The 20443-nt window shown below is 39.4% G+C and overlaps 2 protein-coding genes across 5 annotated transcripts in view; both read right to left on the bottom strand.

Annotated features, from left to right (window-relative positions):
- Positions 1–285: 285 nt before the first annotated feature.
- Positions 286–13768, bottom strand: slc2a12 (solute carrier family 2 member 12). Its single transcript, XM_079801932.1, has 6 exons — positions 13392–13768; positions 12735–12866; positions 9021–10391; positions 8659–8781; positions 6928–7060; positions 286–1328 (listed from the first exon to the last, which is right to left on the bottom strand). Exons 2-6 carry the CDS (start codon positions 12844–12846, stop codon positions 1235–1237), a joined length of 1833 nt encoding a protein of 610 aa, XP_079658058.1. The 5' UTR covers positions 12847–12866; positions 13392–13768; the 3' UTR covers positions 286–1234.
- A 3770-nt stretch (positions 13769–17538) lies between these two features.
- Positions 17539–20443, bottom strand: part of sgk1 (serum/glucocorticoid regulated kinase 1) — a 31359-nt gene continuing 28454 nt past the window's right edge. For all 4 annotated transcript variants that reach the window (XM_079801934.1, XM_079801935.1, XM_079801937.1 and 1 more), the window contains 5 exons: positions 19536–19772; positions 19353–19448; positions 19085–19240; positions 18908–18997; positions 17539–18735 (listed from right to left, as the gene is read on the bottom strand). In XM_079801934.1, coding sequence (XP_079658060.1) covers positions 18568–18735; positions 18908–18997; positions 19085–19240; positions 19353–19448; positions 19536–19772 — 747 coding nt within the window. In that variant the 3' untranslated portion in view covers positions 17539–18567. The remainder of the gene's footprint in view (positions 18736–18907; positions 18998–19084; positions 19241–19352; positions 19449–19535; positions 19773–20443) is intronic.

The following is a 20443-nucleotide window of genomic DNA, read 5'->3' as shown; positions in this document are numbered from 1 at the left end:
ATTTCTGAACATTGACTCCCAGTCATTATTCACCCTTTTCTCATGGTTTCTCAAAAGAATTCATAAAAGTATAGAATATAATGGCATATTTCTAATAGGGGCTCATTGTAACACAGTGTTACAACACACCCCATCTGCGCAACTGGGATTTAAAATCGCAGTTTATGTCTTCTGCTGGTCAGATCAGCATTAAAGAACCATCTCAACTTTTAAATAACAGATATAAGATTAAAATAATATTGGACTTGTCTTATTTTAAATAAACACAAAAACCAGATGAAAACTAAATTTAAGGAAGAAATTTACTTTTGCTATGGTTAAATACATGTTCAGTAATATCTTTCAGAGATTTTGTAATTTTGGCGCTATTTTTTCTCTAAATAATGTTGATAAGGCAACTAGTAAATACACTGAGTTTCGTCATTCTGGCATGTGTGGAAAGGGTTAAAACGTGCGTGTTACAACTAACTCCCCTACGTAAATAAAACAGTTTGCATGCAAACAATACCACATTTATCTCAAGAAAGTCATGTAATCAATTTACCTAACTATAAAAAACAAACATATTGCTACAACCATAACTATATTTAGACACATTTTTTATTTAATTTATAATCAGAAAATGTGTTTTAATACATTTAATACTTTCAAAAATGTATTTAATTAATATGTTTGATGGAGCAGGACACAAATATATATATTTACTAAAATCACATGCTTTTTAAATGAACCAAATTCCATTTCGTAATATTACATATGTCGATTTGTGATTGTGTAATCTGATGGCATGAAGCAATCTCGTATCAGTGACATCTTCAAGTGTTGCCTCTGGTAGTGCTCAGCACACAAATACTGATATGTGTCTGGGCCACAGAACTTGGCTTTGACTTGACATAATTATGGTCATGATTGCACATGCACAGCTTCCAAAACATTTCATAACAGTGAGTTGTAAAAGCTCTAAGTCCAAAACTACTAAAATGGATTTTAAAAACGTATATATCAATAAATCAGATTGACATATTATTTTAATCTCAACTGACCCATCGTGCCATGGGAAGGTTTAAGCAAAATTGTTATCATCATGACAACATTCATTAGGTCATATCTCTTCTACACAGTAGATCAGTGTAGTCACAGATTTGGCTGTCCTGTATGTTGTCCGATGGCACCAAGAACAATGTGTTGCTTGCAGATATCCTTGTGCTCTTCCACTCTTCATCTAGGTAAAAAGTCAAATGGTTGCGAGAGCTTTTTCCTCCAGTGAGGGTTGTGCTGTAGCCTCATGTTTTCTTCTATGACACAGCAGTGAGCTGCTCAGGTGATTCCTGCAAAACAAGACATGTGTCTCATCGTTATGTAATGCACTTTAGCACATAAACTCTCTGATCCATGCAGAGTGGGGAAAGTGCCAAGCACTGTAAAAACACATCACTCCTGCAAAAAAGTATGTTTCAAAATATTTAGCTGAATGGGGGGTGTGTGCCTTTTATAGAACAGGTTGCTGAAAAAAACATTGTTCCATACCAAGATATTCTGGATATTCAAGACTCTCCTTCATTGTAAATCTATGGGAATTTTTTATTTAATAAATAAAATTGTTTTAAAAAATGTTAACTAATTTATCGCACATTTTTCAGTAATTAATTGTGATTAATCACACCTATAACAACGTTTTTATTGTACATTTATACAGCAATAGTTCCACATTTAATCTCCAAATTAATGTACAAACAACATAAAGACATGCAGTATATTTTAAATAATTGTTTAATGACATCTTTTTATGAAAGAAGGCCAGTACCACCAATACACCAATACTGCTACTCTTTATTAAATGTATTTATTTTCTCAATGCTAGCCATTCAACATTACAGTATAATTGAAAGCTATCGATTTGAACATTTATTAGGCTTTAAAATCTTTTAACAATTTTTTATTTAAGTGAACTTAAAACAACCATTGTAATAAATGTCAAAGTTAGCTGTGCCTTTAATATATCAGGGCTGAACGCTAAGCATATTTTCTATTGGCCCAGTCAGACCGGTTTAGATTTTTAATTGCCCTGCCAAAATGCACAACAAAGTTATTGTTTTCATTGTTTTTGACCCATGTAACCTTGCACACAGTGCTTTAAGATTTTTGTAGGTTGGTCTAAGAGGTAGGAAATATAAACAAATTGAATAAAGTAAAGTCTTCACTGCATAAATATAAATTAAACGTAGAGCTACAAAGGTAATAATTCAGTCAAGAGTAGTGTGTTTTTGTCCTTTTCGTTTGTTCTTTGATTGATATAATGACAGACAGCAGCAGGTTTATTAGGCTGCTGTCACTTTAAGACCTGCCTCACTTGACACGGATGGATCTGACACGTATCCGATGTCCTCACAACTCTTTAACGTTCATTTAACACTGTTGAACTCATTTAAGACTGTGCTTACAAGAAGGCATCATTTTGTGTGTTCTTGTCTGTTCAAGCATGAAAGAGAATTCACTGCGGGACTGGCATTTCTGTGCGTACGAGAGTGTGAGTGTGTGTGTATGTGTGTCAGTGTCACACAGAGAAGAGTGTGTTTTCACTGTGTTCTCTTTAGTCTCCTAGGTTACTCATTTCAATCTTGTTTGTTACTATGGTTACTCATCAGTTCAATCATTCTTGTTTGTAGTATTGACCTGCCTTTCTCGTCCCTTTGTCGGTTATCGTTAATGTTTAGTTTGAGTTTGGTTGTGGTTAGTTCTTTGTAAATAAAGTACAAATAATGTTGCATTTATCTTCTTTGTCTGTCGTTTACCTACACCACACACGTGACACATGTATTAATCACTTTTTTTATTGCCAATGGGCCTCATTCATGAAACTTTCGTAAATATATGAGCAAATTCTGAGTAATTTGCGCATAAAATGGACATTTACGAAAACTCTCCTCCAGATTCACAAACGCTTCGTATACCACGGATTCAGTAGTTAAACGTGTGTATATTACAGTTTTTCTCAAATGCTAAAACACAAAAGCCAATCCTCTAAACCAAGGGACCAGTTGTCTAAACACATTTACTAAATCTGGCCATCATTTTCCAATATCATAAACACATTTCACATGAAGACACAATTCACAAAACACAATCCTCCGTTCTCATAAATCTTAACACATTTTTCCTTGCTAAAACACAAGTTTCAAAAGAACTCTGCTCATATTCTCAAATGAAAGCTCATGTGATGCAAAATGCTTGCCACAGTCAGCAATATTTGAACACAATGAACACACCTGGCATCATTCATTACACACAACGACTCAAAATTGAAGACACTTGTTGCTAATGCTGTGACCCCATGTATAAAAGCAAGTTCAGAGTGCACAGTTTGCTGAAGATTCCAAACAAACACAATGGATTAAGGCAGTGTCAGGGGAAGAGGAATTTGAGTCAGAGGAGGGAGAAGAGCTGGCCATGGAAGAAGAGGAGCAGGCCAACAAGGGAGAGGAGAAGGTCCAGGAGGGAGAGCAAGACAACCTCGCACCATCATTACGGACGAGATGCGAGCAACAGTCATTGTCCATGGCATGACAATGGCTGAAGCAGGACTAAGCGTCCGTCCAAACCTGAGTAGGTTCACTGTGGCCACCATTATCAGGGCATTCAGACAACACAACAGGTATTGTACTCTATTGCTTTCTTTGTCATAATACAATTACAAGCCTGTGAAAGTAGTCTATTGGTTTCAAATCAGTTGTTACTGTATTGTAAAACATGTCAATTGACAACACATGTTTCTTTCTTTAGAGTTGAAAGAATGCCACATAGAGGTGGGAGGGTTGCCATCTTTACAGCGGCACAAGAAACCCTCATTGTGGATATGGTTCGTGAGAACAACCTCATCAGACTCCGGGAGATCAGAGACAAAGTCATTGCCGATAATGTCAACTTTGAGAGCATTGATGTCAGCTTGGCCACAAGAGACCGAGTTCTCCATAGGGTTCCCTTTGAGCGCAACTCTGCGCGACACAAAGACCTACGTTACGAGTATGTGCAAGTAAGTATACATCCATGTTCACAGTACAGTTAGTGGACATACTGTGTTGCTCAGTGGCCTACATTACTTCTGGACAATACTGTGCTACCTGATTGACTGTTGTTCTGAACACCTGTGCACTTTCACATTTTCACAGAGGATATTACAGTTGGACGCGATGGCCAGACCTCATGAGTACCTCTTCCTGGATGAGGCTGGCTTCAACCTGCAGAAACGAAGGCAAAGAGGCCGTAACATCATTGGCCAAAGAGCCATCACTGAGGTTCCTGGCCAACGGGGGGGGGGGGGGGGGGGGGGGGGTAAGAGTAAAAATATTACTCTTTGTGCGGCCATGGGTTTGGAGGGGCTTGTCCACCGGCATGCTGTCCTTGGGTCTTACAACACCCAACGTCTCCTCACCTTCCTAGAGGAGCTAAAAGACATCCTCCTGGACCGCCAACAACACCATCCTGGGCCCGCACATCACATTTATGTGATCATTTGGGACAATATACGCTTCCACAGAACAAACCAAATCAGAGTGGTTCACCACCAACAGTAACCACTTTTTAAACGTCTGTCTGCCACCCTACTCCCCTTTCCTGAACCCTATAGAGGAGTTCTTATCGTGGAGATGGAAGGTTTATGACAGACAACCATACACTAGAGAGAACCTCCTAAGGGCAATGGAGCTGGCCTGTGTTGACATCCCAGTGGAGGCCTTCGCAGGATGGATTCGCCATTACAGGGCGTTTTTCCTGCGGTGCCTGGCAAGAGACAATATAGCCTGCGACGTGGATGAGGTGATGTGGCCCGATGCAGCTCAGCGACATGATGCCGCACAGTGATTGTGGTGTGTGTGTGGTGTGAATAAAGTAAATAAAAAAACTTCACACCCTGATCATGTTTTCAAGAGTACTGTTGTGTGCAACAGATTCTGTTTTTGCATTGAGTTGTGTTACAGTAGTGTACATGCATAATTTACTATAGATTTATACTATTCATATGAAACTCACAAATCTAAATGCCTAACCCTCTGCAGAGATCTAAGAAGATCCATTACTGTAAAGTTTCTAAAAATATGCATTGGCAGTTGTGAAACAAAGAACCTTCTCACAAATTGAGCATTGTGTTTTCAATTGTTTTGCTGTAGTGTGTAATGATGTGTATAGTGTTTACATTTTTGAAAGCTTCGAGCTGCTCTTTTGGTGTGAAAGTTTGAGTTTTGAAGTGAGAAGGTGTGGTTGTGTTTATGTAGCTTTAGAAAAGGGTGTTGTGTTTAGACATTGGGGAACATGGAGGAAATGTTTGTGAAATGTGTTTTAGCATTTGAGAAACTGTAATGAATTCCAAACATTCGTAAGGACGCGGGTGCACGCTCATTCATAATTAGCATAATCCCCGCCCACGAGTTACTACTACAAATGACGTGGCCAGGACCGCTGTGGAATCTTCAGGACTTATTTCTCAGGTTTGGCTCCAGTATTTTGCATAAATGCTAAAGAGACTATTGGCCATATGCCTAGCAATAAATATTACATTATCTTGTGTCCATCAAAGCATTTTAGCCAGTTGAAAAACACCTGGTGCTCTTCTGAAAACGGCCAGATGGTGGCGCTTGGGAACGCTTTGCAAGGGCAGCGTTTTTCCAGCTGAGATACTTTGATTGCTATGAATATATGATACAGAATATCCATGGCAGTAATGTGTTACTAGTATCTAATTTTGAAAAATATTACAGAATGTAAAAAATGCAGTAAAAGCAGTATTAACTTCTCCATTATTGTTGTTCAGTCCGTGTACAAGTGGGATGATTGGTCGGTGTAGTTTTTGTCCCGCCCCTCCTCCACTGTGATTGGACGGCCGGGTAAAAAGTGACAGTGACGAGCGCTGCCGATTACCCAACGTTGAACAGTAAAAAAATATATATTATATGAAATATTATTATGGTACATAGTGCATCAGAATGCAATGTCATCAGTTTGCCTAAATCAGAACACAGAACGTTCAAATGTTTTACGCACCCTTTACACGTGGTAGGGAGCAGGTGTACATTTTTTCCGTACCAACTAACATTTTGAAAATACGAACATTTTCGTGAATCCGAAAATTTACGTCAGAGCGGCTTTACGAACGATTTACACACAATTCGTTCTGCTCATGTTTCATGAATGAGGCCCATTGTGTGGACAGCTTGAAATTTTAAAAATCAAAAGCATGGGAAAATCAAAGGCATGTGACTGCTACGTGCACTTCCAAGAATCTCTCTTCCGTTCAATTACACATGAAATGATGCAACTGTAGTTATACGCACGTATGAATATCTATATCTGCAAAAAACTTAAGCAGGCATTAGCTAACATGACATAAAAAAATTACCATAGTTTAAAAACTTGTGATATTGGGTTAATACAAATAAATAAATACACAAACCAAAAACATTCTGATCTGTGAAAAATTATACCATCAGGAATTTAAAGAGGCAGCGCAATGTTGTGTCATCTTGGAAAACTCATTGTTTTTACAGTGAGTGGCGACAGTATCCGAAATGTTAACGATGGCAGACATGCGACAAATGGCGCATTTGCTGAGAGTAAAGCGTGCAGGACATATTGACATATACATCTAAACGTCGCTCTCAGCAGTGTGGACGGCAACTGGATGTTCATTAACAGTATATCGCCACAAAGTATTTCCTTTTACTTTGAAGTGAAGCGTGAAAAAGAAGTTTGCCGTGAGAATATCGGGCCTTTGAATCACATTCAGTCTCTTGTACGGTACTTGTGTACGATTGCAAGCAAGAGCAATCAGTTACTGGCTGCAGCTCACTTATTAACTTAATTTGAAAACAACACAAGTGAATATGGGGCCATTAACATGAGACACATTTGTGTGTGTGTGTGTGTGTGTGTACTCACTTCATGGCAAGTTCCTTAGAGATCTGTTCCAGTGATCGGCCTTTCGTCTCTGGCACGAATACAATCACAAACACCACCAACACAAAGCTCATAGCAGCATAGGAGAAGATCACGGTGGGCAGGCCGATCCTCTCTGCAACCACAACACATTACAGTAAATAACCTCTGCAAAACAATCTTTTCTGCTACAAAAACTTTTTTTTGTTTATTGTTCTGTGCGAAACTTTGTACGTTTCTTTGTGAGTTTGTGTTTCTTGTGTTTTCATTCCATCTCTGCAGGAACATCCCCACAGGTGGCAAATGATTGTTTGGCAGACTGCCTCTAAACACACAATCCTAACTCAGTCCGCACTTAGCAATCAGTTTCTGAGAACATAGTCTATACAGCCTTCAATGAGTATGATAGTAACAGTATTTCATACAAATAAGTCTACAGTCTGATATATATATATATATATATATATATATATATATATATATATATATATATATATATATATATATATATATATATATATATATATATATATATATATATATATATATATATATATATATATATATATATATATACATACAGAGATCAGGCATAACATGATCACTGACAGGTGAAGTGAATAACACTGATTATCTCTTCATCACGGCACCTGTTAGTGGGTGGGATATATTAGGCAGCAAGTTAACTTTTTTAATACATTTTTAGTTAATGCTGATTCTGAAAGAAAGGGTGTGAGAATACACAGTGCATCGCAGGTTGTTGCATATAGAGCTGCATAGCCGCAGACCAGTCAGGGTGTCCATGCTGACCCCTGTCCACCGCCGAAAGTGCCAACAGTGGGCACGTGAGCATTAGAACTGGACCAGAGAGCAATGGAAGAAGGTGGCCTCTACATCACGAGGAGGGCTGGGTGCGTCACTTACCTGGGTAACACATGGCACCAGGATGCACTATGGGAAGAAGGTAAGCCGGTGGAGGCAGTGTGATGCTTTGGGAAAGGTTCTGCTGGGAAACCTTGGGTCCTGCCATCCATGTGGATGTTACTTTGACTGTCTGGTTACCAAAAGTCTTCTAAATATCTTATTTTGTGTTCAAAAGAAGAAAGAAACTCAACTTGAGGGTGAGTAAATGATGACAGTTTTTTGCATCTATCTATCTATCTAATGTTAGCTAGAGCAATGATTGAAGGCTATGGGAACAACATGCTGGGTTAAATTCTAACATTAATAATTGATCCACTGTTTATCCAGAATAGTAACTCGACTCAAAACAACTCATCCTTTTTTACCCTGTTAGATAATGATCTATGGCTAAATTAACTCTTACATAACTCCTGAAGGGACACAATCATGGTGTCTTTGTCAGACAGGTATTAAAATTTAATATTTAGGTTTCGAGATTTGAACAAACCACTAACCACAAGTATGAGGAAAATAATAGTGATGCTCACTAATTATAATATTTTCCTCCTCATAGTGTCAGAGCAAGGTCCCAGAGTAAAAAAAAAGCATCAAATCAGCAACTGTTGACCCCATGAGAAAGGACAAATTAACCACTTATCTAAATTGAGAAAAAGAGCATCAATCTTTATGGTTTTATTGGATGACCTTCAGAAGCCAGATACTGATAAATACACTGACTCACTTCACCCTGCAATATAACTGGGTCATGATCTACTGATCTCATATCTGTAAATAATCTCCTCTCTGTGCTTGTGTGTGTGTGTGTGTTACCTGTCATGGTAAGGAAGGTCATCGATATGAGTAAATTTGTGGCCCAGTTAAAAGCAGAGATGACGGACACAGCCTTTCCACGGATGCCAGTCGGGAAGATCGCACTCAAAACCACATGAACCACTAAAGATGATTGCACAGACAGAAATTTATTTGGTTAAAAAGTGAGAGAATGTGCTTATAAAAATTAAAAATGCATTACATTTTTTTAAAAATACATTAAAAGAATAGCTCAAATCCGTCATATTGGTATGGAATGACATGAATGTGATTAAATGATGACACATTTTTGAGTGAATTATCCTTTTAACAGGAATGTTTGTTTTTATGTGACAAGTGTGAACAGTGATTTGGTCACTTACTTGGTCCCAAGCTGATGGAGAATCCAGCTACATATACTAGCAGGCTGACCAGCGAGATCCATTTTAGAGAGGGCGACACCTCATTAACATGAAGAGATTGAAGAGCAATTTTTGAACTGTCTTTCACCAATGCTGTCCTATGATCATAAGTGTAGTTTAAAATCCAATGGCCCTTAGTGTCATTAATGCTAGTGAGGAAAGGATTTGATTTGTGCTTGGTTTGAAGTTCGTAATCAGAAGGCTGGTATAAGCCCAGTGGAGTGTTCGTCTGGGTCTCAGTCTCATCTCCCATCCCAAGTACCGTGAGGTTTGCTTTATTTATGGGGCTTTTGCATAGACTGGAAACATGTGTGCGGCTCTGCATTGTAACGGCCCCCAGAGTTGCCGTTGACAACGTCATAATGACGGCTCCAACACACAGAAGGGCTTTAGGCCCTACTTTGTCCACTAGAAAAACTGCAGGAATGGTCCCACCCACTTTAACCACACCAAACCCTGTGGACGCAAGAGTCGCTGCCTCGTTCCCGTGGAAGCCCACGCTGCTGAGAACAGTTGAAGCGTACGCCAAAATGTTGGGCTGTCCCGTAGCCTGCTGCAAGAAAACCAGTGCCACGCCAACAAGCAGTCTCTGAAGCATGTTATCACGGGAACGGAAGAGGTCCAGAAAGCCGTGCAGGCGCTCCGCCCCCAGTGCCATGCGAATCGCCCGAAGTTCATCCTCCACCGTGTCCACCCCTTTGATCCCCGCACGGAGACGGAGGAGAGTGGCGTGAGCTTCTTTCTCGCGCTGCTGGCCAAGCAAAAATCGCGGACTCTTCGGCAACAGCGGCATGATGCTGGCTTGCAGCAAAGCAGGGAGCAGTACGCCACCGAATGTAAACCTCCATCCATCCGGGACCCCTGCGAATACCCAGCTCAGTCCAAAACCCAACAGCATCCCTAAAACTACCATTAACTCATATACACACACGCACCTTCCACGCCAGGTGGCTGGTGCTACTTCCGCCGCATACAGGCAAGACGCTGTGCCTGACAGCGCTACCGCCATGCCAACCAACATCCGCCCGACCACTAGCGTCCAAAATGATACCACACACACACTCAGAAGCGTGCCTAACACACACAGCAGCGCCATGAGGATGATAGTGAACCGCCGTCCGTAACGATCCAGGAGGGTGCCGCCACCCAGGGACAGGAAGAAGGCTCCAAACAGAAGAGACCCAACGACTTGCTCTTGCTCCGGGCAGGAGAGAGTCAAAGCATCCCTGAGTTGAAGCAAAGCTCCAGATATCAGACTCATCTCATAACCCATCATCAACCCACTCAGGCAGGCCACAGACACAGAGCACAACACCAGCGCTGCACCATTACCTACAGAGAAACAGAGAAATGTATCATATAATATACATTATAAAATGAAATATATAATATCCACGCATCATATGACCCTTAAATTACTACATAGATTCAACAGTGCCAGTATACAATCAAAATGACCCATGGATATGGAATGTTAAAGTATGCAACAAAACTCACAGAATCACTTGACTGATTGTGTTTACTGCAATCACTATACTCAAACACATGCTCACATGGCTTTGGTTTTCAAGGTTTTTTCCATGCCATCCTACAAACAGTTATACAGTAAGCATTGGCAAGCGTATGAATTGCTTTATTGCAGAACCTATAATCATCTCAGATAAATGCACACTAATCACCTGTAATTACCTACAATATAACTGACTATCAAACTAATTATTTGACTATATATGACTGATTGATTACAACGTCACAGCTGTTGCAAGAATAGTACAGTAGTAACAATGGGGTTCCATTAGTTATGATTTGGATTACATAACTGTTACACAACTAAGGCAACATGTTCTAGATTAACTTTATAATTTCCATCCATTTTCTTGAAAGACTTATAAAAATGTAGGGTTTGAATAATCAGACAAAATTGTGAGTCATTCATTTCAATCATTTGCTTTTTAAAGGGGTGATGAATTGAGAAATCAACTTTCCTTTGAGCCTTTGGTATATAAAAGTTCATCGTGATATAAGAATATCCTGTGAGTTTCAGAGCTGAAAACGTCCTTGTTAGTCAAAGAAAAGCTTTTATAGACACCAGGCCCAGAAAACGAGAGATCTCACAATATGTCGATCACTGACATAATAGGATGAGCCCGCCCACCGACTCGTGGAGCTAAACGATGCCGGTTCCAGTTCACGTGCGCAAGACATTGCACGTTTGTTCGCTTAATTTCGCCGCGGAATCGATTGTAAACAAGATACGGGTCGAGACTGGATTTGCAGACATATTGAGATTAAAACACAATGCTGTGCCTTCTATATTGGATCCGACAGGAACGGTGCAACACACTTATGTGAGTAAAACATGTTTTTATATGTGTTAGTATTGCATTGTTACAGATCGTTTGATATCTATTGATTACATAGCATGCGGTCACAAGCTGGAGAAGGTGTTATTGGTTCATTCATGATCAGACTCGGACTTGTAACGCCAGCTCGCAAAGCCCAAAGTCCCGGGGCTATGTGCTTTTCAGGCGGGCTATCACCACCCTGCCGACGGGCTGTAGTGAAATAACATTCCTTTCTTGTGCGCGCGTGTGTGTGTGTGTGTACAGTTCGCGGTTATATTCACTGATGATTGGGCGAGCCAAGTAATACAGAAATAAGATTCCAATCAATCGCGGGTGGATGAGAGATGAATCATTGTGTTTGTTTGATAGAGATATTTTTCGAGCCCTGTGAGCGTTTTCCCACACGCTTTCAAAACAATTCCTCACGTGTACTGACAGGGGAGCTGAAGCTCATTAAATATGCAAATCTTATCCAATCCTAGCCGTGGGTGTTTATTTCCAAGTCTTCAGTGCGGCACACCCATCAAAACCGATCGTTTTTCAGAGAGCCTCAAAACCAAGGCAGAAAATAGCCTATTACTTATTCATTATGATGTTTTTGAATGTAAAAACCAGACAACAGTTTACAAAAATAAAAAAGCCAGTTCATAACACCTTTAACTTTAAAACTAAAGCTTCTAAATCTAACTCATTGCCAAACTAATCAGTAATTATCAAAAGAACAGGACATTTAAAAAGAAAATATTCAAGCCAATATTCAAGCCTATATTAACATTACAGTTTTAGTAAAGATTTAGATACGTTTAAGTACATTTTGACTGGACGCACAGACTTTGACATCAAAAAACTGTTAGCTATGGCCTGGTTTCACAGACGGGGCTTAGATTAAAGGCACAATATGTCGTTTTTCGCAGCTAGAGGTCGCCTATTCAAAACAAAGCGCACTGATTGGCGACGCGCGGACACGGTCCATGTCCTGGTTAAAATTGCTTATTTTTCTGGATTTAAACATTCTTGGAAGCATTTAGAATTATGCAAGTACACATGTCAATAAAATATATAACATTGTTCTAGTGGTTTTTGGATATCTTAATTCAAAAATCTGACATATTGTGCCTTTGGGCCAGGATTAGGTTTAGTTCAGTTAGGGCATTTAAGTATATTTTATAAACGTGCCTTAAAAAAATCTTGAGACAAAACAATGGCAGTGACATATTTTAAGAAAAGTCAGTGCAAGTTGCTTTCAGGTAAAACCGCCCAAACACGCATTTTAGTCTCAAGCCGCCTTGTCTGTGAAACCAGGGGTATGTGAGGGTGGGGGAATACTTACCTGTTTTTTCAGATGGGCTTTTCTCTAGATATATGTGTGTGTCTGGACTCTGTAGACATGTTTTGCTCTGGGGGTCAGAAGTCATTCTTATGGACTCTTCAGATGCTTCCATGTTCTTCAATGGTTGTGCAACTACAGTAGGTGGACAGTAAACAATGATTACTTAACAATAGTTTCATAATAAATATTTGATCATGCATTTCATCAGCGATAAAATAAGTATTGAAAAAGGATACTGAGGAAACTAATGTGTAAGGGACCTTCAGAACTCTCAGAGACACCTATGACCCATTCATAACACTGGAGATATTCATTTGGACCAATATAAACTTCTCAAACAAAGTCTGTCTCTTAGTAAGAAGATCTGCATTGAAACATATGTAATCAGCATGCAAATAACCACTGAACTAAAAAACACAAATAGGTTATCAAGTTCATGGAAGCTCATACTGACTAACAAAGCAACCAATGAGAGCAGCACAACATTCATCAATACCTTTATTTACTGCTCTTAACACATTTACAGCATGTCCCAATCAGGAATGCACAGCCATTGACCATCTTGGATTTCTCAGTGCCATTGCTCTATGCACAAATCAACAAGTAAAAGCTCAAGATCATTCAACCAGAGCGTTTGCGTTTTAAAGCGCCCGTTACCTCTTTAATGTCAATAATGGGGAATGCTGTCCTTGAATTCATTGCAGCTCTTCTTCGCCTCTCTCCTCCCGGGTGGCAGTAACTTATCTGTCCTTGTTTCTTTCTATACACGTTTCTTGTTTTGGAAGGCACAGTGGCTTAAACTCCGCCTACATTAACCAGTGCAAAAACAGCGAGACTGAAAGTGTCAAGTAAGCAGAAGGGCTTGAAGAAATTAACCGGCTCTGACTGGACTGTGTTCATAAAGCATTAATTATTAGACGATGACATTATTATTATCTTTATTACATATTGGTTTGGACTTAGCGATGTGGTGATCAACACACACATACACCGCGTGTTGTTGTCAGCTGTTGCGGTGACCGGTTTGTTCAGGAGTCGGAGTTCAGTTCCTTTAAATTGAATCTTTTCCATGAATCAAGGAACCGGTTCACAAAACCTGAACGATGCAGAGTGAATTTGCATTTCTCGACCCATATTTTTACGCAGCATAGCCAACACGCAGTTGTTAACAATAATTTTGACTTTATTTATCTGTTTATTTGTTTTGAATCAAACCTGTATTTGAACGCGAATGTGTTTAAATCATGTTTTACAGTAATTTTACAGTTCTTTTTTTTAAATCATGTTACAGATAGGCATTTTGAGAAGAAAAAAATCATCGTAAATGTAACAAACAAATAGAAGTGGTCTACATAAAGACCCCTGCAATTTTGAAACGTTTACAAATATATTAAAAGTTTGTTTACACTTTATTTCAATGTGTGTTTTACACACTGTAATTATACATTTAAATACTAATAGTAGGCTACTTACTATATGGTTAGGATGGTTTGGTTTAGGTTTAGTTGCATGTCATTAAGCATAATTTATATAAATACATATTAATACTATAGTAACATATGTGCCATATGTAACAATGACACTGTAAAATAAAGAGTTACCAAAAGTTTTAACTGCTTTTTGCTTCATAGAAAATCATATTGAGTCAATATAGCCTAATGTTCAATTTATTTCTTGAAAGATATAAAACAGTTTTATAGCTATATAAACCTGCCTGTCTCCACAGTTCTCCAAAATACCAAATAATAAATGTTTCAATAACAACACAAATTATCCATCAATATTTTTTGTATTAAAATCCATTTAAAAATATATATTTAGCCAAAACAGTTTTACGTATTGGCATTGCCAAAACAAATGAACCACAGTTTCAGGGCAACTGTCACAAAAAGTGCAATTCAAATCAATATCACCTTTAACGGTTTAGCATGTTGCCATAGACATTGCCCTACCCCTTTAGGGGTACAACAGCTTGCCACTGAGGCAGTACCCTTAAAAGAACATATTTGTACTTTTTTTTTTTTTTACCACAAAAGGTTCACATTAGTAGTACCTTAAGGTACGTATTTTTACTCAAAGGTACTAATATGCACATTTTAGGAGTACAAAGATGTCCTTTCAAGGGTACTGCCCCAATGACAAGCTGTTGTACCCCTAAAGGTATAACTTTGACACCCTTTTTTCTCTGTGTGTACATTTGCTGTGCAATAGCTGGAACTGTCATAGGCCTAAAGCCTAATCCCAGCAAAGTGAGTGGAACACAGAATGCTCCTATGTAGGTTCTTTTTTCTTTTTTTGTACCCAAAATCGAATTATTTCCAGAAAGATGTGGCCTGGCAACCAACAATTGTTAATTTTATCTAACTACATGTAATGTGGTGGTCTGTTGTGTCACAGATAAGCTGAGTTCAAATCAACAGACACTGTATAACCTGCTGTGGTGTGTACGAGTTGCTGAAGCAGCTGTGTACTTTCCCTACATATAGACGTACATATATGTTATGCAGTAATGAATTCAAATGAATAATAGCTCCACCCAACATGTTTTTTTTTTTCAATTTGTGAAAAAAAAAAAAAAACTATTTCCAGAGCAGCTTCTCTTGGTGATATAGTGCCATCTACTGGCCGGAGAGCTGCAATTACATGAACGTGTGACAAGTTCAACGGCACACTTTGACTCAGATGTTTCTTTTTTATTATTTTAAAATTAAGTGCAGGTGAAAATCTTTACAAACCATTACAATCATACAATAAAAAATACAAACTTCCCTAAATGCTGGAAACCCAAAGCAAATGCAAACCCACTGATGGAACACAAATCTAAACACAAAGTGACGTTTATACATAATTTGGTGCATAGAATAACTTTATTATGTGTATTTTTGCATGTATGTATGATATCAATACATTTAATTGAATTTTGTTAACGGTTTGGCTTCAGAGCATGCTTAGTTAAAAAATGTGGCCACTTTTTAAAAGCAACATTGGGGGGCGCTAGTGGACAAGAGATCTCAGATTGTAAATCTATCTATCTATCTATCTATCTATCTATCTATCTATCTATCTATCTATCTATCTATCTATCTATCTATCTATCTATCTATCTATCTATTTATCTATCTATCTATCTATCTGTCTATCTGTCTATCTGTCTATCTGTCTATCTGTCTATCTGTCTATCTATCTATCTATCTATCTATCTATCTATCTATCTATCTATCTATCTATCTATCTATCTATCTATCTATCTATCTATCTATCTATCTATCTATCTATCTATCTATCTATCTATCTATCTACACTGTATTGGTACACCATCACACCAACAGGGACTTTAACGACATTGCATTCTAAATACATAGTCATTAATATGGAATTGGCCCTCCCCTTTGAAGCTATAACAGTTTCTGCTCTTCTGGGAAGGAGTGTTTCTGTTGGAATATTTCTTTGCCTATTTATCCAGTCGAGATCATTCATCCAGTTCATCCCAAAGGTGTTTGACTGGGTTGAGGTCAGGGCTCTGTACGGGCCAGTCATGTTCTTCCACACCAAACTCATCCAACAGCATCTTTATGGACCTAGCTTTGTGTACTGGGGCGCAGTACTGCTAGAAAAGGGTCTTCCTCAAACTGTTCCCACAAGGTTGGAAGCATATAGCATTGTCCAAAATGTCTTGGTATGCTGAAGTTTTAAAATGTCCTTTCACTGGAAGTAAGGGATCCAAACCCCTGAAAAACAGCCCATACTATTATCCCTCCTCCACCATGCACAATGCAGCTCACCCATCAGACTGCGTGATTTGTCTCTCCACGTTTGCACTGCAGTCCAGTGGCAGCGTACCTACTTTACACCCCTCCATTTCGACTCTTCGCATTGTACTCGGCCATGGAAACCCATTCCATGATGCTCCCGCCGCACAGTTTTTATGCTGATATTAATGCAAATTATGAAATCAGCAGAGCATTGGCGACTTTTCGCACCTCTGCACTCGGCGACCTTACATGCTTTTCCGCTTTGTGGCTGAGTTGGTGTTGTTCCTAAACGCCTCCACTTGGCAATAATACCACTTACACAGTTGACTATCTAGCAGAGATGAAATTTCACAAACTGACTTACTGCAAAGGTGGCACCCTAACAGGGTTGAACATGCTTGAATTCATGCTCTTCAGAACGACCCATTATATGAGTGCAATGCAATGTAGTCCCATATAAGAAATAAACAAATTTCTATTGTGAGATTTCATGATACCACATCTCATATTTGCATGTTATTCATAAGTGTTATATTTAGTAACCTTTCATTATCACAGTCACATGGCCATGCTGGCCTGTTGGAAGCCAAAGTATCTTTACAGCAAATAATTTCCTGTGTATCTAGCATAGGATGTCTCTAAAATCTGAGCATTTAAGCGATGCTCAGGGCAGGTTTACCTTTAACAAACTACCAGTCATTTCGCTGATGCGTGGCCTAGTTTAAGGCCTTAAGTACAGCATTTCTGGTGAACTTCTCAGACCATTACACAGGGTCTCAGAAAAGCAGTTCCAGGAGCCGCAGTTAATATAATGCAAACATTGACAGCTGCCAGAGAAATTAAAATTATGCTAGGTTAAAGACGGAGTTCAATGTGCAGGGGTGGCGTGAGCACTGGGTTGGGAAAGAAAGACAATGACGCACATCACTGTACTAAAAGAGACCTTTGATCAGCTGAGGCAAACGATGACGTTTCATTTCAGCTTTACACTGTTCCCAGTGTTACAGTTTCATCTACTTGTTGTCTTCTACAGAAAAACACAGAGATGCAAAGATTGTTTCGGGGAAAAATAACCATAAAGTTTTATTGCGAACCAAACAAGGTCACATGATTCAAACATTTTACAATTTTACAGTACATTTATAGTTACATATAAGCATACATTAGGTTTTTGTTCCATATACATTAAAACTAATACATAGACCTTAAAATATACAAACAAATTTAAATAACCATAGTCTTATTTAATGGAATGTGATGTTCAGACAAACTGGCCCATTTCTGAGCTGTACGATTTACTGTACATCCTAGGAAGACTAAGGTGGGACAGAGACGTCGTATTCCTTAGTTCAGGTGCGTATATCTACAAACACCAGCAGCACATTCCTCTAGCACCTTCCACTCAAGTCAAAAGAACGAGAAAAACACAAAAAAAGGAAGTGCTCTTTAAATTAGGAAGATAAATGTGCAATTTGATCCCAGATGCTTAACTGAAAGATCACAGAAACATCCGATGCTGATCAATTTTAGTGGTTTTAGCGTCATGTCGACTGCATTTATATCTGACACGGACTGACATGCCAGATCACATGGTTTCGATTAAACAAACGTGTGAAGGGCTGTTAAAATGAAGGCACATACACATTACACACACATTCAATCCATCCAAAACAATGACGTCTAGCACAGACGATCCTATAAAAGTAAATAAGATGGAAATAAATCTCAAGAAAGGAAAAGTACATATCAAACGTCCATCATCTTCAGTCTTCTCTCTTTCTTTTCCCCCATCTGTCTGTCTGACACAACCTGGGGTGAAGGCAGAGGAGAAATCGTGCATTTGGCTGCAGACGATGAAGATGACGAGTCTTTTTTTAATGTGTAAAACTCAGGCCTTTTAACAAAGGCCTTTTGAGCTGCCATATGCCATGTGCAAATGCCCCCTATCTGGAGGCAGGGAAATGAGATGGGGGTTTCTTTTCTCATAGTGATGCACTACAGGTGTGATTCCATGGGACAGTGTTTCCATGGTAATGAGCTACAGGTAAGAGTCTACGGGATGGCGATTCTGCTTCAATGGGCTACAGGTAGGAATCCATGGCAGGGGCGTAAGAGAATCCCAGGAAAGCCTCGGCCGCCTCAGTGATGCTGGCTGTGACTAGAGCACTGTCCGGGGAGCAGCCGATTGAATTTGGCACCGGCTCATCTGTGAACTCGGGGTCGAAGTGTCGCAAGTCATTAGGCCCCGTCTGAAACCACAAAATTGCAATAGATTGATTAGAAGTTGCAATATTTGCATTGCATTGCAACTGCATTCTCTTATCACAAATTATGCCAGCATGACTAGGTCCTTTTTATCTCTAACATCCAGTGCAATGTGGTCATAACCCAAAGTCAACCAGGAAGAGCAGTGGAACGTACCACGTTAGGGTTGAAGGGCGGCGTGAGCTTCTTGGCGTTTAGATCATCCCAGTTTATGGGAGAGAAGAACATGTGGTTCTTGATCTCAGTCTACAAAAGTGAAATAAAAGATACATTAGACATACAAGCAAAAAAACTGCTATTTAGTCTAAGGCAAATTATTACATACACACTTACAAAGTCATCGGTGAAGCCCAGTCTCTTGGTTCGGTCTTTTTGCAGCAGGCCTTCCAGCAGGTGTCTGGCAGCGTTGGATATGTTGGGTTTGAGTTGCAGTGGCTTGTTCAAGATGTTATCGTACATTTCCGCCGTGTTACGGCTGTAGAACGGAGGCTGTGGAGAAACCATAAAAACAGTCACAAATCATGCAAAAAAGCCAAGTGCTCAATTAAGCTAAATTAGATAAATAGGCATGAAATGCATTTATTTAGCTGAAATAACTCACCAGGCCATATAACATTTCATACAGCACTGCGCCTAAACACCACCAGTCCACTGTCCGGTCATACGGCTGCTTGTGTAACACCTCCGGTGCCAAATACTGCAAGACAAATAGAGAAACATCAAGACGAGTTCGCATACCAACTGCAGACACCATGGCATTGTGTGAAGAGAGCACAGCATTTACCTCTGGTGTTCCACAGAACGTCGACGTTGTTCCATTGGGTTCTATGTTCTCTTTGCACAGGCCGAAGTCGGTCAGGATGATGTGTCCTTGTGAATCCAAGAGAATGTTCTCTGGCTTCAGGTCCCGGTACACAATGTTCAGCGAGTGCAGGTACCCCAAGGCGCTTGCGATTTCGGCTGCATAGAACCGCGCACGTGGCTCCAGAAAGCATCGCTCCCTTTGCAAGTGATAGAACAGCTATGGAAAGACAAAGAGGAAGAGGAGACAGATTAGGTTCTGAATTCCATATCCTGAATGGCATACTTAATCAAGGCTTTCTAGACTCTGCAATTCTGAACAATGGCAGGAAATGAGAATGCACCCCCCCCCCCTCTCCTTTAGAGATGTCTGTGGAGTTAGACCAAGCCTAAAGCAGCACAGCTGCTAAATCTGGCTCCCCCACCTCACACACTTTCCCCTCCCAGCCATTTCCTGAGGAGAGTTTCCTATTCAGAGCCCTTTGCTTCTCATGACAGGATATCCTTTTTCTGTCTGCTTCTACCTCACTGTCTCCTTCGACTATTCTATTTTCTATCACTCTCTCGTCAATATTGTTCTACTAGAATTACACAAAAAGTTGGCACAACACAGCTCCATGAATAGAAAAATAATTCATAGCATGTTCTCATCAAAAGTAGTGTTTCACGTCATATAAATATTCAGTAACACTTTAGTTCAGGGTCCAATTCTAATTGCTTATTAGCGTGCATATTACTAGGATATTGGCTGTTTATTAGTACTAATAAAGCACATATTAATGCTAGGGCTGTGCTATATCCTTGTTAAATAATACGATATTCGATATGCGATACGATATTGCGATAGTGTGTAATATCTATTTAAATTAAATTATATTTTAAAAACTGAGA

Source organism: Gobio gobio (assembly GCF_949357685.1).
Source record: "Gobio gobio genome assembly, chromosome: 21".
NCBI classification, from domain to species: Eukaryota; Metazoa; Chordata; class Actinopteri; order Cypriniformes; family Gobionidae; genus Gobio; species Gobio gobio.
This window is presented reverse-complemented; position numbering and strand designations above follow the sequence as displayed.

What these genes read in the sequence shown, in the direction of transcription:
- slc2a12 (XM_079801932.1), bottom strand. Translation starts at nt 12,846, where the DNA reads ATGGAAGCATCTGAAGAGTCCATAAGAATGACTTCTGACCCCCAGAGC. An exon ending in CTCCATCAGCTTGGGACCAA is followed by an intron (nt 8,782 to 9,020) that starts GTAAGTGACCAA and finishes AATCATCTTTAG; the next exon opens with TGGTTCATGTGGTTTTGAGT. An exon ending in TCTAAGGAACTTGCCATGAA is followed by an intron (nt 1,329 to 6,927) that starts GTGAGTACACAC and finishes CTTGTTTTGCAG; the next exon opens with GAATCACCTGAGCAGCTCAC.